Source organism: Ranitomeya imitator, chromosome 2 (assembly GCF_032444005.1).
Source record: "Ranitomeya imitator isolate aRanImi1 chromosome 2, aRanImi1.pri, whole genome shotgun sequence".
Classification (NCBI taxonomy): Eukaryota; Metazoa; Chordata; class Amphibia; order Anura; family Dendrobatidae; genus Ranitomeya; species Ranitomeya imitator.
Genome location: NC_091283.1, coordinates 144353554 through 144372420, shown reverse-complemented (window position 1 = coordinate 144372420; position 18867 = coordinate 144353554). Strand labels below are relative to the sequence as shown.

Genomic DNA, 18867 nt, shown 5'->3' with positions numbered 1-18867 from the left:
TGGTATTTTTGGGCTGGCAAGGGCAAATATCCATGGACCCTCCCAGCCTGATAATATCAGCACCTAACTGTCGGCTTTACCTTGGCTGGTTATCACTTCATTTTTTTTAATGATTTATTTAGTTCCCAGCAGTGACCTGGGAGTCAGAGATGTGTCCAGTCATCTTCCCCATGCTGTTCCCATTCCGTTTCTATCAATTTCAGCAATTTCTCTGCCCTCCGAGTCCTCCTGTTAGTGACTTCTGGAAAAATGCTCCAGTTTCCTATTGATTTCCATTATACACATTACTTGAATCAAGTCCGTCCAAGTGTCTGACCTGCTTGATTTCAGAACTGATTATTCAAGCATTTTAGTGCTCGATCATCACTGATTGTGATATATTGTTATGTTCCATTGCCAGCTGGAAAATCTATGGTAACATATACCGGTATGTGTTTCGTTTGCCCAGTTGCACAGAAGATTGAGTACGTGACTGTGCTTTATTAGATTTTATGTGCATGTCTCCCATCCTTAGTTCCTGTGGAAGGTCTGAAGGATCAGAAGTGCTTTGATGAACTGCGGATGAACTACATTAAAGAGCTGGATCGTGTCATCTCCTGCAAGAGAAGCAACCCAGCCTCCAGTTCACGGAGATTTTTCCAGCTCACTAAACTTCTGGATTCCGTGCAGCCGGTGAGAGTAATGCTATTATTATTCCTATAAAAATTTAAAAAAATGTTGAGGATTGAAGCAAAATGTCAAAAACCTAAAATCTCATTAGAAACCCATTACTACTTTATCAATTTTCCATGAAGAATAGAAAAAAGATTGAAATCCACATGGCATGGTCTGAAAACTCACTGACGCGTTTTTACGACTCAAGGAACAAGTCGGTGACTTTTCAGACCATGCCATGGGGATATCAATATTTTTTCTATTCCTTATGGAAAATCGATAGATAAGTTACTTTTCTTAATGAGATTTATGGAATGTGCCGTTTACCATCAATCCTCAAAAAAAAACTATCAAGTTGGAAGTCCACAACAGGAGATGCACGTATGGATATGGGAAGGAGGTGTGAAAATACAGACATGGTAAGCTCATATACAGTAGGACTTTCATCAAAATAAAAAAAATGTTAACATGTTAAAAAAAAAAACACTAAATGCTGATCATACTGCACATAAAAAGTACATACAGTATAATGGACTCCCACCACTACAATGACAAGTTAATTAATGCTGCTATCGGAATAAGAACAGTCAGAGCTGAAGTAGTTGCACTTTATTCTCCTTTAGGCACATGATCATACAGTGTACACTGCCATATTACTACAATCATAAGGTCATCAGCCATTCAAGAATTGTAGGAACACATTGCCCATCTCATCTGTGTGGAGACTGTGGCATTCTGGCACGTCAATCATTTAGCATGCCGCTTCCTTGACCTTTTCTGCAGTCTCATGTAGTAGTATATTAAAGTGATTTTTATCTGAGTCATAGGGTATTTTCTGATTACTGTAACCTTAATGGATTTCTAAAATCTAAACTTAGGACTCCATGGGCGGTATTACTACTCATACAGGGCAGCATTACAGAAAATGTTTAACTTTCCTGCCTTCACCAACTTTATATGCATCAGACATGGATGTGGATCCTAATATTGTCAGACTTCATCTATGATCTGATGTGCATGGGGTCTGTAACCTGACCACAGATGTCAGTGGAAACAAGGATCTGATATTTTGGCTTTCCGTATGCTTAAGGATTTCTATAGCCTACAGCTACTGTCAAAAGTGTCTGGAAAAGCGGCTTGCCTCCATTTTCCTATTGAAATAAGGTTTAAATCTTCTACATTCTTATTTCTTTGGGTGTAGTTTTTACTGCACTTTATGCCCAGTTTTATCTACCCTGGATGTTATCTTTCTAATACATGCAATCAAGCAGATGCAAAGGATAAATGCCCAAGTATCCCTTATGACTTATTTGTCTCGTTCCCTGTGCAGAGAAAAATTGTAAAATTATTGCTCAAGTAACGTTCATAATGTCTAATGATGTGCTTGTTGTAAATTAATATAATCCAGAGCTGGGCAAAATGCGGCCCACCCCATACCCTCGCCCGCCTACTGGCCGCCACCACTCACTTCCTGATATCACCGCTATCCACATCCTCAGGATTGAATATATAACACAGTACACCCAGGATTATAAACACAAAAATAAATTAATATACTTTAAAATGAAAGAATATCCAAAATATACAGGGTGCACTGTGCAGGAGTACAGTGAAAACCCACTGTGAAAGAGAACTAACAACCAACGTAAAGCGACACGGGACAAAGTCCAAAAAGATTCAACCAAGGCTGGGATAAGGGAAAATATGGCTTTATTGATAGGATGCCTATGATTACATATAAATCAAACTTATATTAAATTTGATTTATATGTAATCATAGGCATCCTATCAATAAAGCCATATTTTCCCTTATCCCAGCCTTGGTTGAATCTTTTTGGACTTTGTCCCGTGTCGCTTTACGTTGGTTGTTAGTTAATCCTCAGGATTGGTGGATGATGGAGCTCCTTTTTTCACCAAACAGTGTGATTGAGGGATTTGCTGAGAATTTTCTGTATGGATTCCTGGGCATAAAATCCTGAGGGTAGTACAGCTACAAATCTCATCTACACATCACAGAAAATCCAGAGTGTGGTACAGATACAAATCTCATCTACACGTCGGAGAAAATCCTGAGGGTACTACAGCTACAAATGTCATCTACACGTCGCAGAAAATCCAGAGTGTGGTACAGCTACAAATCTCATCTAAACGTCGCAGAAAATCCTGAGGGCACTACAGCTACAAATCTCATCTACACGTCGCAGAAAATCAAGAACATAATACAGCTAAAAATCTCATCTAAACGTTGCAGAAAATCCAGTGTGTAGTACAGATACAAATCTCATCTACACGTCGCAGAAAATCAAGAACGTAATACAGCTAAAAATCTCAACTAAACGTCGCAGAAAATCTAGTGTGTAGTACAGATACAAATCTCAACTACACGTCAGAGAAAATCCAGAGTATAGTACAGCTACAAATCTCATATACACGTCACAGAAAATCCAGAGTGTAGTACAGCTACAAATCTCATCTACACGTTGCAGAAAATCCAGAGTATAGTACAGATACAAATCTCATCTACACGTCGCAGAAAATCAAGAACGTAATACAGCTAAAAATCTCAACTAAACGTCGCAGAAAATCTAGTGTGTAGTACAGATACAAATCTCAACTACACGTTGTTAGGAGTCGAGTTTCCTCTGCTGCACAGGGGGAATCTCGATCCGTCTCCGCTGCGGTCTCTCATTCTCCTCCAGCCGCAGTGGAGTCTGCTCAGCAGGGACGTCGCTCCCAGTGTCTTGCTCGCTCTCACTCTGTACAGAGAGTTACTGCTGCTTCTTCAGCTCCTGCCATTAAAGTCAGTGCTGGTCAGCAGCGAGCGGACTTCCCTGGGACTAAGTCCTTGTTTGCGCACACTGAGCATGTCCAGAGCAAGATCTCCCGTTGGAGATCGAGGGTCATGTGCTCTGGCTCTGCAGCGCATTCCATTGGTCCTCTTGGCAGGTCTTGGAAGGGCAAAGTTTCTGTGGCCACTTCCTGTCCTGCAATTATATAAACTGCGCATGACCGCACGGCCATGCGCTAGTGTACAATTGAATACGTGTGTTTGTTGTGAGTGCAAGTCGTTCATTAAATACCCCTACCCTATTGTATGACTGTTCGCGTATGGAGTATGGCTGCTATCTAGCGCCCGATAAATCACTCAACGTGTCACACACGTATCAGCGTCTATTGCTGTGACCGCCAGTGCGGCGCCACGCGCCAGTAGTGCGCTTCCTGACCCACGTCTGGGTGCTTAGTGGTGCCTGCCAGCACGGCACAGTTCGCACTTCGGTGCTCTAATTATAAGTGTTGCCTAACACACCCTGTTGCGGTGTTGTGCCAGCAAGGGTCTAATCGGACTTCAATCCTAGTTGGGGTTAAGTTCGCTGACTGCTTGCTCGCCTTCTATGTGCGGTACCGCGACCCTGTGACGCAACAGGATCGCTTCCTTCACGTTGGGTGAAGTTTAACCCACGCGAGTATACTTATGAGTACCGCCATATAGTCCGTCATTACTCAGCAGCAGGTTCCATCTCTGCACGGTGGACCCCGGGCTACGAACGCACCGTACACTATCAGTCTTATTATTTGGTGCGTTCCGCTAGCCCTAACACACGTCAGAGAAAATCCAGAGTGCAGTACAGCTACAAATCTCATCTACACGTTGCAGAAAATCCAGAGTATAGTACAGATACAAATCTCATCTACACGTCGGAGAAAGTCCAGACTATAGTACAGATACAAATCTCATCTGCACATTTCAGAAAATCCAGAGTGTAGTACAGCTACAAATCTCATCTACACATCACAGAAAATCCAGAGTGTAGTACATCTACAAATTCATCTACACGTCAGAGAAAATCCAGAGTATAGTACAGCTACAGATCCCATCTACACGTCGCAGAAAATCCAGAGTGTAGTACAAAAATCCAGTGTGTAGTACAGATACAAATCTCATCTACACGTCGCAGAAAATCCAGAGTATAGTACAGCTACAAATCTCATCAACACGTCGCAGAAAATCTTTGGGCGCTAATTGTCACAGCGGTGCCAAATTTTCCCAAACACAATGTATAATTAAATTCTAGAAAAATGTAATTGCAACATATCAAAATATTTATATCCTTGTCATCCCTTCATGGATTTACACCCTGATATTAGAACAGCATACTAAAAAACACAGATAAACAGAAATAAATGTAAGTAGAAAAGCCAATGATGTAAATGTTACTAACCAATCTCGGCTATATAACTCAGCCCTCATTCATAAAATAGGTGCACATGTTGTCAATTGACCAATAATAACTTAATGTTCTAACAGCTCCGTATTGAGCAATCGAGTTTTATCCTAAAACTATGCAATCAATAATCCAACAGCTTCTGGAGAATCCTAAGAAAGAGATAAATTCCCTCAGAAAGGAAAGAGTAAGTTCTACCTTAACTTACAGCCGAATAAAGAAAACTTTCATCAGATACACAAAATACCTCCTGTATGTGCCAATTTTATGTCTAGTAACTTCTAAAGTAGAGTTGAGCCGCTCTATAGCTGCATAATGTTGTTGGGATCCAAACATTTGTTGTGATAAATATTTGCATGGTCATAAATAAAAAACTAATTGTACCACCATTCTCCATTTTTTTTGGAAGGAGCCAGCAATGTGAACAATGGTGGTCATCAACCTGCTGGGTTTATGCCCTAAGCTTTATTTATTTATTCCAAAATGTTTAGGGTATGTTTCCACGGTCAGGAAACGCTGCGTGTTTGACGCTGCATACAGTCGCAGCGTCAAACACACAGCTTCCAGATGTTACAGCATAGTGGAGGTGATTTCATGAAATCCCGTCTCCACTATGCGTTAAAAGATGCAGGCGGCATACCCGCGTATCTGGACATGCGGCACGTCTTTCCAGAACGCAGCATGTCTGTTTACAAAGCGGCGACCGCCGGAAGTCTGCGTCCACTGCAGTTCTCGTGATGACTTAGCTTACCGCGAGAACTGCCGTGCACGTGACCAGGGGTTATCTCCGGTCACCCTAGGCTAGTTCTCACGGTCAGCTGACCGGGAGAGCTAGAGTGTATGTGATCGCCGGAGATCTCCAGTGGTCATCCACAAGCTCTGCTATGTCTGGATGTCAGGCATCCAGATGTAGCAGAGCTGGACTCGTCGTGGGACACTCATTATTAAAGGGAACCTGTCACCCCGAAAATCGCGGGTAAGGTAAGCCCACCGGCATCAGGGGCTTATCTGCAGCATTCTGTAATGCTGTAGATAAGCCCCTGATGTTACCTGAAAAAGGAGAAAAAGACGTTATATTATACTCACCCAGGGGCGGTCCCGCTGCTGGTCAGGTCGGATGGGCGTCTCTGGTACGCTGCGGCGCCTCCTATCTTCTTTCCATGACGTCCTCTTCTGATCTTCAGCCACGGCTCCGGCGCAGGCATACTTTGCTCTGCCCTCTTGAGGGCAGAGGATAGTACTGCAGTGCGCAGGCGCCGGAAAGGTCAGAGGCCCGGCGCCTGCGCACTGCAGTACTTTGTCTGCCCTCAACAGGGCAGAGCAAAGTACGCCTGCGCCGGAGCCGTGGCTGAAGCTCAGAAGAGGACGTCATGGAAAGAAGATAGGAGGAGCCGCAGCGGACCAGAGACGCCCATCCGACCTGACCAGCAGCGGGACCGCCCCTGGGTGAGTATAATATAACGTCTTTTTCTCCTTTTTCAGGTAACATCAGGGGCTTATCTACAGCATTACAGAATGCTGCAGATAAGCCCCTGATGCCGGTGGGCTTACCTTACCTTACCATCGCTAATGTTAATCTATGGGGCAAAAATGCATCCTGCAAACAACTTTGCAGGATGCGTTTTTTCCCATAAACGACGCATTGCGACGTATTGCAAAAAACGCTAGTGTGAAAGTAGCCTAAGACTCATTTTCAAGCATGTTTCAAAGAGGATTCCCATTAAAATTAGATATTAGAAGGGCTAGGAAAAATCGATAAGGGTGAGAACACCCCCCATTAGCTGGGGCTGGCAACTCATCACACGAAGAATGGGGGACACACAAACCTCGCTAAAGAAATGTGTCTCAACTAGTGTTGAGCGATACCTTTTGATATTTGAAAGTATCGGTATCAGATGGGATCAGCCGATATCCAAAAAATATCGGATATCGCCGATACCGATACCCGATACCAATGCAAGTCAATGAGACACAAATATCAGAAGTGATCCTTTATGGTTCCCAGGGTCTGGAGGAGAGGAGACTCTCCTTCAGGCCCTGGGATCCATATTAATGTAAAAAATAAAGAATAAAAATAAAGAATATGGATATACTCACCCCTCCAACGAACCCTGGCTGTCACCGCTGCGAGCGTCTGCCTCCGTCCCTAAGAATGCAGAGAGTGAAGGACCTTCAATGACATCGCGGTCAGGTGACCGCTCACCTGACCGCTCACGTGACCGCGACGTCATCGAAGGTCCTTCACTCTCTGCATTCTTAGGGACGGAGGCAGACGCTTGCAGCGGTGACAGCCAGGGTTCGTCGGAGGGGTAAGTATATCCATATTTTTTATTTTTATTCTTTATTTTTTACATGAATATGGATCCCAGGGCCTGAAGGAGAGTCTCCTCTCCTCCAGACCCTGAAACCATACGCACCGCAGACGCCGAAGATGACTGGGAACTTATAGGAACTTCCGATTCCGATTTCCGATATAGCAAAAATATCGGAACTCGGTATCAGAATTCCGATACAGCAAATATCGGCCGATACCCGATATTTGCAGTATCTGAATGCTCAACACTAGTCTCAACCCCAAATTCTTAAATGGATAATATACTCCTCTAAAGCCACAGCTTAAATCTTTTCAATTGAAGGAATTATCCCCAAATCACAGAAAGATCCCTTGTGTCAAGAGTAAATATAGCTACATATTATTGTTCGATCTCAATTTCCAACAAAGCAAAAAAATAAATAAAAAACACCTTGCCAATTTTTCTGAATGGGACAATTTGATTATATTCACATTTTTCAAAAAAGGAAAAAAATAAAAAAAAAACAATTGGCACTAACCCAAGCAAAAAGAAAAAGAATTCAGTTGAAGCATATAAGAGACACCGCAAAGAGTAACTCATAAAAGTATGGATTATAATTCACATTTAATCCGAAAGGTTTTAGCATATTTAACCTCCGGATCCATAGTAATTCCATAGTTTTAAGAATTATCACCACCCCATCTCAAAGGGGGGGAGGGGGGGGGGAATCAATGATACGAAATTTGAGATTTTCCAGTGTGGTCCTGTCCCTCAAAATGTTAATCAAGTTTCTTTTTTCTAATTGTGTATCTGAGGTGATTCACATGTGTTTAAAAGTCCCATGTATAATTGAGGTTTGGTATTTGCCTGGGGGGCTCTGCACCCGGACTCTTTCTTTGTGCTGCTCTAATTTGCTTTCTTGAGCTATAGATATATCTATCGATAGATAGATCAATAGATAGATCTATTGATAGATAATAAGATAGATAGATCTATAGATAGATAGATAGATAGATGATAGATAGATCTATCTATTATATCTATCTATTATCTATCTATCATCTATTTACAATACAGACCAAAAGTTTGGACACACCTTCTCATTTAAAGATTTTTCTGTATTTTCATGACTATGAAAATTTTACATTCACACTGAAGGCATCAAAACTATGAATTAACACATGTGGAATTATATACTTAACAAAAAAGTGTGAAACAACTGAAAATATGTCTTATATTCTAGGTTCTTCAAAGTAGCCACCTTTTGCTTTGATGACTGCTTTGCACACTCTTGGCATTCTCTTGATGAGCTTCAAGAGGTAGTCACCGGGAATGGTTTTCACTTCACAGGTGTGCCCTGTCAGGTTTAATAAGTGGGATTTCTTGCCTTATAAATGGGGTTGGGACCATCAGTTATGTTGTGCAGAAGTCTGGTGGATACACAGCTGATAGTCCTACTGAATAGACTGTTAGAATTTGTATTATGGCAAGAAAAAAGCAGCTAAGTAAAGAAAAACGAGTGGCCATCATTACTTTAAAAAATTAAGGTCAGTCAGTCCGAAAAATTGGGAAAACTTTGAAAGTGTCCCCAAGTGCAGTTGCAAAAACCATCAAGCGCTACAAAGAAACTGGCTCACATGAGGACCGCCCCAAGAAAGGAAGACCAAGAGTCACCTCTGCTTCTGACAATAAGTTTATCCAAGTCACCAGCATCAGTAATTGGAGGATAACAGCAGCTCTTATTAGTTACCAGGTCAATGCCACACAGAGTTCTAGCAGCAGACACATCTCTACAACTGTTAAGAGGAGACTTTGTGCAGCAGGCCTTCATGGTAAAATAGCTGCTAGGAAACCACTGCTAAAGACAGGCAACAAGCAGAAGAGACTTGTTTGGGCTAAAGAACACAAGGAATGGACATTAGACCAGCGGAAATCTGTGCTTTGGTCTGGTGAGTCCAAATTTGAGATCTTTGGTTCCAACCACCGTGTCTTTGTGTGACGCAGAAAAGGTGAATGGATGGACTCTACATGCCTGGTTCCCACTGTGAAGCATGGAGGAGGAGGTGTGATGGTGTGGGGTTGCTTTGCTGGTGACACTGTTGGGGGTTTATTCAAAATTGAAGACATACTGAACCACCATGGCTACCACAGCATCTTGCAGCGGCATGCTATTCCATCCGGTTTGCATTTAGTTGGACCATCATTTATTTTTCAACAGGACAATGACCCCAAACACACCTCCAGGCTGTGTAAGGGCTATTTGACCAAGAAGGAGAGTGATGGGGTGCTACACCAGATGACCTGGAATCCACAGTCACCAGACCTGAACCCAATTGAGATTGTTTGGGGTGAGCTGGACCGCAGAGTGAAGGCAAAAGGGCCAACAAGTGCTAAGCATCTCTGGGAACTCCTTCAAGATTGTTGGAAGACCATTTCTGGTGACTACCTTTTGAAGCTCATCAAGAGAATGCCAAGAGTGTGCAAAGCAGTCATCAAAGCAAAAGGTGGCTACTTTGAAGAACCTAGAATATAAGACATATTTTCAGTTTTTCGCACATTTTTTTTTATTTTTATATTTCCATAACCCTTAATTCATAGTTTTGATGCCTTCAGTGTGAAAGTACAATTTTCATAGTAATGAAAATACAGAAAAATCTTTAAATGAGAAGGTCTGTCCAAACTTTTGGTCTGTACTTTATCTATAGATCTATCTATCTGTGTGTGTAAACATTATTCTTCAATGGAGTATGTAAAAGAATAGGTTGGGCAAGGAAATTACATAACAATTCTTTTTTTTATATATATATCTTTATTTAGCTTACAAAAACACACACAAATCCGCATCAAAAACGCAGGTGACCTGACAGTGACCTCAGATGCAGATTTTACTTTCATCAAATCCTGAGCAAATACTGAGCCATTCCTGACCGTGGAAACATATCCTTAGAGCTGTTCGACACAAAACATTTTTTGTGGATTTTTATTTTGAAATGCTCATAACAAAATGCAGAATCAGACCTCACAATGTGAATGAGCTGTATAAAATGTAGACCTCTTTCAGGAATTTCTGCAGTCTTTGCCAATAGACTTCAGAGGAGAAAAGTGCATGTAACGACCACAATAACACTTTTCTATAGAAGCCATTGAATGAACATTTCCTATACCTGAAAAAATGAGCCAGAATAGATAAATGTCCCTCTATAAATCTGTGAAGCAGGACAGCAGTGCACATCTCATCTCCGAAACTGCAAGCCAGCAGATCGCATTTCATATTTTTGAAGTGCTTTTGGTGTTGTTCATAGTAGATGTTTTGACATTTCTAAGACAAATGGTTGCATATCTTACCTGCTCATTACTGACAGTATTAAATACTGTTATGCATACATTTAAATTCTTCTCTTTCTAGAATGTGTTGATTCTGTTTGCTGTATATATATATTTTTTTTTTTTTTGTTTTTCAGATTGCACGTGAGCTGCACCAGTTTACATTTGACCTCTTTGTGAAGGCACAGATGGTGAGCGTGGATTTCCCTGAAATGATGTCTGAAATAATTTCAGTGCAAGTTCCCAAGATTCTGTCCGGCAGAGTCAAGCCCCTCTATTTCCATAATTCATGAAAAGCCCCTCTGGGCCATTTCTCTCCCCCCTGCAGTGTGCCTTAAGGGTCACCATGTACAGATATGCAAAATGGACTCTACTTGCAGACTTCATCATGTCATGCCACACAGGCTTGACCTCTTCATTTGTGAATGTTAAGGACAGTTGTCATGCAAGCAACCTTCTAAGATGTGTGCCACGTCACCGATCCACAAGGGGATCCACTGGAGGACTGATCGGAGGACAGTTTGGATTTCGCGACCAGACTATACAAGTTGTGTGTGCATTGGATTATAGACTGGTCATTTCTAAGGAACTATTGGAATCACAAGTTTAGTTCTGTGCATATGTTCTTTGTCAGCTAACACATCAGTAGATATTCTACAAACAAGCAGTGCGGGGGGTGGTAAAGCCCAGATTTTATATACACAGATATGTACACTAAAAGCACTTATTCTCCTGGCCGCAAATTCTGGGTATAATGGCAAGCAGTATTTTTGTCCTTGCCTATTTTCTTTGATAGATTCGAGGCTGATTATGCACTCTTGTTTTCCGGCCAGGAGACGTCGGGGCTACATCAAAAGCCAAAGGGATGATTGAGTACTTGAGCCTGCACTGAAACAACACCTCTGATACATGACCCTCTGATTGAGAATCACAGCTGTACCTTAAATATGGGGTTCTGAGCTGACTGATGGTGCAAGAGATAAGGAGGCGGGAAGCGTTCAGATAAATACACAGAAATTCTTCAGGAATACAGTCAGTACCGTTTCAGTTTCAGACCCTCTAAACTTAGATGGCTCAGGCCACTCACGTAGGTCGTCTCTTCTCAATCAATCCTTCTGCGTCTTTCTGTTCTAAAGACCAAGACAGTAAAGCTGAACACTAAGGCTTTTTTCTACCACATGCTCCATGTAACATGCTTCTCTTGCCTTTTTTAGTGTATTCACTTCATCTCACTTTTTTAGACAGCATGTATATATCTGGACTCTCACGAGCAACCGCAGTTTATATACATTACATAACAGCAAACATTTCACATATAAGAAATGGAGAATTTACAAAACTGTATCATTGTACGCTTTATATCTAGCATTGTGAAGGACACAGATGCACTGTCAGCTCTCACCAAAATACTGATAAGGATCTTACAGTAAGGCTCGGTCCATGAAGTAGGTTCATTTACCTGAATGTATCACTCATGAATCTATCATTCACTATCATCTATCACTATCATTAGTGTCCAAAAGGGAAAAGACATCTTGTCTAGTCCACAGATATCTACAGAAAGCCTCTCATACAATCACCACTAGCTTTGTGATTTCAGATGTTCTCCTTCCAATAACAACCCAATAATTAACCATACATTAATCAATAATACTGATTTTAGCCATAAAGGTAAATGGGATACACCCAATTTATTAACTATGGTACAACAAATACCTGGACAGACCAGAGATGGCTTATACTATAATTTGCATTAGCAAGTGATGACCCAATACAGGTAAGACTGTGATTTATAATATGCACAGTAATCTCTGAAAACCCCCCAAAAAAATTCTTTACATTTTTCTTATGTCATACAATTGAATAGTCAGTACGCTGGTCACTGATGGGACTAGTCCCTATAATGGGACTCTGAACTCTCAACACCATTCTCCTCTCTTCTATGAGAAAAAGGAAGGATCGTGTTCTCTGCATGGACTTTTTCCAGGATCATGTTCTCAACATGGACATTTTCCAGGATCATGTTCTCAGCATGGACATTTTCCAGGATCATGTTCTCAGCATGGACATTTTCCAGTATCATGTTCTCATAATGGACATTTTCCAGGATCATGTTCTCAGCGTGGACATTTTTTAGGAGTATGTTCTTAGCCTAGACATTTTCCAGGATCATGTTATGTTCTCAGCGTGGACATTTTCCAGGATCATGTTCTCAGCGTGGACATTTTCCAGGATCATGTTCTCAGCGTGGACATTTTCCAGGATCATGTTCTCAGCATGGACATTTTCCAGTATCAGGTTCCCATAATGGATATTTTCCAGGATCATGTTCTCAGCGTGGACATTTTCCAGTATCATGTTCTCAGCGTGGACATTTTCCAGGATCATGATCTCAGCGTGGACATTTTCCAGGATCATGATCTCAGCGTGGACATTTTTCAGGAGTATGTTCTTAGCGTGGACATTTTCCAGTATCATGTTGTCAGCGTGGACATTTTCCAGGATCATGTTCTCAGCGTGGACATTTTCCAGGATCATGTTCTCAGTATGGACATTTTCCAGTATCATGTTCTCAGCGTGGACATTTTCCAGTATGATGTTCTCAGTGTGGGCATTTTCCAGGATCATGTTCTCAGCGTGGACATTTGCCAGGATCATGTTCTCAGCATGGACATTTTCCAGGATCATGTTCTCAACGTGGACATTTTCCAGGATCATGTTCTCAGCATGGACATTTTCCAGTATCATGTTCTCATAATGGGCATTTCTCAGGATCATGATCTCAGCGTGGACATTTTCCAGGATCATGTTCTCAGCGTGGACATTTTCCAGGATCATGTTCTCAGCATGGACATTTTCCAGGATCATGTTCTCAGTATGGACATTTTCCAGGATCATGTTCTCAGTGTGGACATTTTCCAGTATCATGTTCTCAGCGTGGACATTTTCCAGTATCATGTTCTCAGCGTGGGCATTTTCCAGGATCATGTTCTCAGCGTGGACATTTTCCAGGATCATGTTCTCAGCGTGGACATTTTCCAGTATCATGTTCTCAGCGTGGACATTTTCCAGGATCATGTTCTCAGCGTGGACATTTTCCAGGATCATGTTCTCAGCATGGACATTTTCCAGTATCAGGTTCTCATAATGGACATTTGCCAGGATCATGTTCTCAGCGTGGACATTTTCCAGGATCATGTTCTCAGCGTGCACATTTTCCAGAATCATGTTCTCAGCATGGACATTTTCCAGTATCATGTTCTCATAATGGACATTTCTCGGGATCATGATCTCAGCGTGGACATTTTCCAGGATCATGTTCTCAGCGTGGACATTTTTCAGGAATATGTTCTGAGCGTGGACATTTTCCAGTATCATGTTCTCAGTGTGGACATTTTCCAGGATCATGTTCTCAGCGTGGACATTTTCCAGGATCATATTCTCAGTGTGGACATTTTCCAGGATCATGTTCTCAGCGTGGACATTTTCCAGTATCATGTTCTCAGCCTGGACATTTTCCAGTATCATGTTCTCAGCGTGGACATTTTCCAGTATCATGTTCTCAGCGTGGACATTTTCCAGTATCATGTTCTCAGCATGGACATTTTCCAGGAGCATGTTCTCAGTTTGAACATTTTCCAGTATCATGTTCTCAGCACCGACATTTTCCAGGATGAGAGACTAGTTTCAATACCATTTTGATTATCACCTGATGATTAGAATTAAGAATAGATCCCTCTATCCGACTTCTCTCACTTATGATAATGACCACACACAATTTTAATGCTGGGTAAATTGCCTGGCCATTCTCTCTGTAGTTTTCCCTGATAACATGAATGTTTGGCTGTGCCACTTATGCACATCAATTGCTATGGAAAAGGAGAAGAAAGCAGCTACCACACATGTCTGCCACTGCTAACTTCCAGGGAAAATAGTAGAATCTGCTGTGAAAAATATTGATTGTCTATCTGCTCATGTGATCACACATACATACAATCAGTATGATCCTGATCTAATAGACACATGTGGTTCACTATACAGCTTTTAGGGTTGAACCTTGCCCTAGGCTGACACCTGGCATCTATTGTGTATCAGCATAAAATTATGGATGTACATTTCATGGATAATGTCTATATATCTGTAAAATCACAGTTCAGATACCCTCCAGAAATAGTTTACATACAATGTATGAATCGTATATGTCAGCAGCTCATTATAGAGACGCAGAATTTATGTTTAAGAACCTAGAGGATGGATGTCCATAGGGGAAGCAGTGAATCATTTAATGAAGCAAACATACAGGTCGTGCCTTTATACCCACCTATATATATCTTTAATACTCCTCCTCTGAACAATGAATGCAGAGATATATCTAAAGCATACATGTGATTTTTATCTTCTAGATCTATAGCCTCTACTTTTGGTGGTAAATGTCTCCTGGGATTGGACCAGACAGAACCACCAAAGTACAAGTGCACTAAATTGTTCCCTATATAAGCAAGTTTGCACTATGCTTAAAAAAATATTTTTGTGGCATTTCCTGGCAATTTTGAGCCACACAAAAACCGTATATACCGTATATATATATATTTTATTTTTGTATGGATAGAATTTAGCTTTACAAAGTGATGTACTGAATGATGAGCACTTTACATTTATTGGCCTCCCGTCAAAAATTTTATATATAAATCACCATAAGCTGACGTGTTTCCGAGGGGTATAATACTACAGGGGTTAATAGCCTTCTCTTCCTTATGGGTTAGGGTGGCATTTTGCACAGAAAATAGACACAATAGGTCACTGTTCAGAACAATGAGATAAGATAAAAGAAGTTGGAGCAAGACAAGTGGTGTCTGTGGTTTGTGTAAGCTATTCCTTAATCAGAGCCAGCCATAGGTCAAAAAGAAGCCAAGTATTGTCATTGGGTTGGGCGGTGTGCTCATTCCATATTAAACAGTGACCTATTTTACACTGAGGCTCGTAGGGTCTCTTCTAGTATGGAGGGGGCTAACTACTAATATACCATGGTACATAAGGAGGACATTTAGTAAATTAATACCTATAGAGAGGGGTGGGGGTATTTTTGTTTTTAACTTTTTCAGATTTTTGCAGATTGATGTTGTGTTCAGGTTGCGTTGACATCAGCGCCCTCTACTGGTGCAGTACTCTGGAGGTCTCGGCATGAGAAGGGCTCCTCCATATGAACTCAGGGTTCAGAGTAAAGCATTGTAGGTGGCTTTCTTGTAAAAAAAAAAAAGGGGCATTTACTTTGTCAACAGCAAACCTATTGATATATCAGAGTAATATTATGACCAGGGTGATCGTGTCCCGTGTACATGTGTTATCTTACCAAACTCTTCTGAAATCTAGTCCACATCTTTCAGAAAATTGAAAGTGGACTTAAGCATTTTATGGACATCATGTGTATAGAGGGCATTCTAATTCAGCACTTACCCACAATAACCAAATAGTGGACATAGTCGTAGTAGCAAGATAAACATCAACCTGAGCCGTACGTCAGAGACTCTCTCCTCTAGAAGCGTTTCTCCAAATACCTCCGACACTATGTTTTATGCATTATCTGACAGGATAACGGAAATTGTATGATAAAGGCACATGGACTCATGTGTCACATTATGACTGCTTACATGGAGCCCTTATTTATCTCACACATGGGTTGTTATAATGGAGATTTGCACTATGCCTTGTTGATTTCTTAAAGTAAATTACTAAGATGAAAGCATTTGATTGTAAAGAAGAACCAAAGAATTCACCAGAATCCTAATGAGGATACCTCACCCACATCCAATGGGGATACGTCACCCACATCCTAATGGGGATACCTCACCCACATCCTAATGGGGATACCTCACCCACATCCAATGGGGATACCTCACCCACATCCTAATGGGGATACCTCACCCACATCCTAATGGGGATACCTCATCCACATCCTAATGGGGATACCTCACCCACATCCTAATGGGGATACCTCACCCACATCCTAATGGGGATACCTCACCCACATCCTAATGGGGATACCTCACCCACATCCTAATGGGGATACCTCACCCACATCCTAATGGGGATACGTCACCCACATCCTAATGGGGATACCTCATCCACATCCTAATGGGGATACCTCACCCACATCCTAATGGGGATACCTCACCCACATCCTAATGGGGATACCTCACAACATCCTAATGGGGATACCTCACCCACATCCTAATGGGGATACCTCACCCACATCCTAATGGGGATACCACACCCACATCCTAATGGGGATACCTCACCCACATCCTAATGGGGATACCTCACCCACATCCTAATGGGGATACCTCACCCACATCCTAATGGGGATACCTCACCCACATCCTAATGGGGATACCTCACCCACATCCTAATGGGGATACCTCACCCACATCCTAATGGGGATACCTCACCAACATCCTAATGAGGATACCTCACCCACATCCAAATGGGGATACCTCATCCACATCCTAATTAAGGATACCTCACCCACATCCTAATGGGGATACTTCACCCACATCCAAATGGGGATACCTCATCCACATCCTAATGGGGATACGTCACCCACATCCTAATGGGGATACCTCACCCACATCCTAATGGGGATACCTCACCCACATCCTAATGGGGATACGTCACCCACATCCTAATGGGGATAACACCCACATCCTAATGGGGATACGTCACCCACATCCTAATGGGGATAGTCACCCACATCCTAATGGGGATAGTCACCCACATCCTAATGGGGATACCTCACCCACATCCTAATGGGGATACCTCATCCACATCCTAATTGGGATACCTCATCCACATCCTAATGGAGATACATCACCCACATCCTAATGGGGATACCATGCCCACATCCTAATGGGGATACTTCACCCACATCCTAATGGGGATACCTCATCCACATCCTAATGGGGATACATCACCCACATCCTAATGGGGATACCATGCCCACATCCTAATGGGGATACGTCACCCACATCCTAATGGGGATACCTCACCCACATCCTAATGGGGATACCTCATCCACATCCTAATGGGGATACTTTACCCACATCCTAATGGGGATACCTCATCCACATCTTAATGGGGATACATCACCCACATTCTAATGGGGATATCATGCCCACATCCTAATGGGGATACGTCACCCACATCCTAATGGGGATACCTCACCCACATCCTAATGGGGATACCTCATCCACATCCTAATGGGGATACGTCACCCACATCCTAATGGGGATACCTCACCCACATCCTAATGGGGATACCATGCCCACATCCTAAAGGGGATACTTCACCCACATCCTAATGGGGATACCTCATGCACATACTAATGAGGATACCTCACCCACATCCTAATGGGGATATCTCATCCACATCTTAATGGGCATACCACATCCTAATGGGGATACCTCATCAATATCCTAATTGGGGATACCTCACCCACATCCTAATAGGGATAGCCTACCAACATCCTAATGGGGAGATTTGACCAACGTATTAATGGAGATACCTTACCCATAACCTAATGGGGAAACCTCACCAACATCCTAATGGGGAAATCTCACCAACATCCTAATTAGGATACCGGACCCAGAAACTAATGGTAAAACCTCACCAACATCCTAATGCGGAAATCTCACCCGCAGCTTAATGGGGAAGTCTCGGTGTTAAATGGAACCTGTCCGCTGTGTAGTCTACAGGTAGCATGCTAGGGAGTAGGAGGAGCTATCGCTATATGCGCACTTATATGGGGAATGTTGTCAATCGCTGATTAGGACCACCCACAACCTCTGTGCCTAGAAAAAGCAGGGACTTCAATGCATAAAATACAAGTAAGACCAAAGTCTCGAGTTCAAGTTTCATATGGGAAAAACATGATAAAAACCAATGCTTGGACTAAAAACGGATGAAATCAGTTCCAGTACACTTAAGAAAATCAGTCTGTTATATATTCAGCATTAAAGTGAATCCTTTCTCACAAAATATATATAAACCTGAGCACAATAGAGAAAAGCAGGCTGGCACTGCTTCGTCCTGTAGAACTATAGATCCCAAGTGACTGGTGTATATGAACATGTGGTGCTCAGAGGCCCCGTATAAGTTCACAATACACTGTAAACATCCAAAGTAGTAAACCCAAAGCACTCACCAAAAATTATAGTAAATTGATAAGCAGCATGGGAACATGGTAAATAATGTCTATGGCCGTTTCGCTTGCTGCTACGCCTCTTCGGGGCCTCCTTGTTCCAAACTGCTTATGGAATGAATACATTATCAATTTTCTATACTTCTTGGAGAGTGGTTTGGATTTCTTACTTTGGATA

At 42.0% G+C, this 18867-nt stretch overlaps 1 protein-coding gene across 1 annotated transcript in view; it reads left to right on the top strand.

Moving 5' to 3' along the window:
• The window catches only part of AR (androgen receptor), a 427211-nt gene extending 415527 nt beyond the window's left edge, over window positions 1-11684 (top strand). The window contains exons 7-8 of the mRNA XM_069747353.1: window positions 515-672; window positions 10633-11684. Coding sequence (XP_069603454.1) covers window positions 515-672; window positions 10633-10788 — 314 coding nt within the window. The 3' untranslated portion in view covers window positions 10789-11684. The remainder of the gene's footprint in view (window positions 1-514; window positions 673-10632) is intronic.
• Window positions 11685-18867: the final 7183 nt, after the last annotated feature.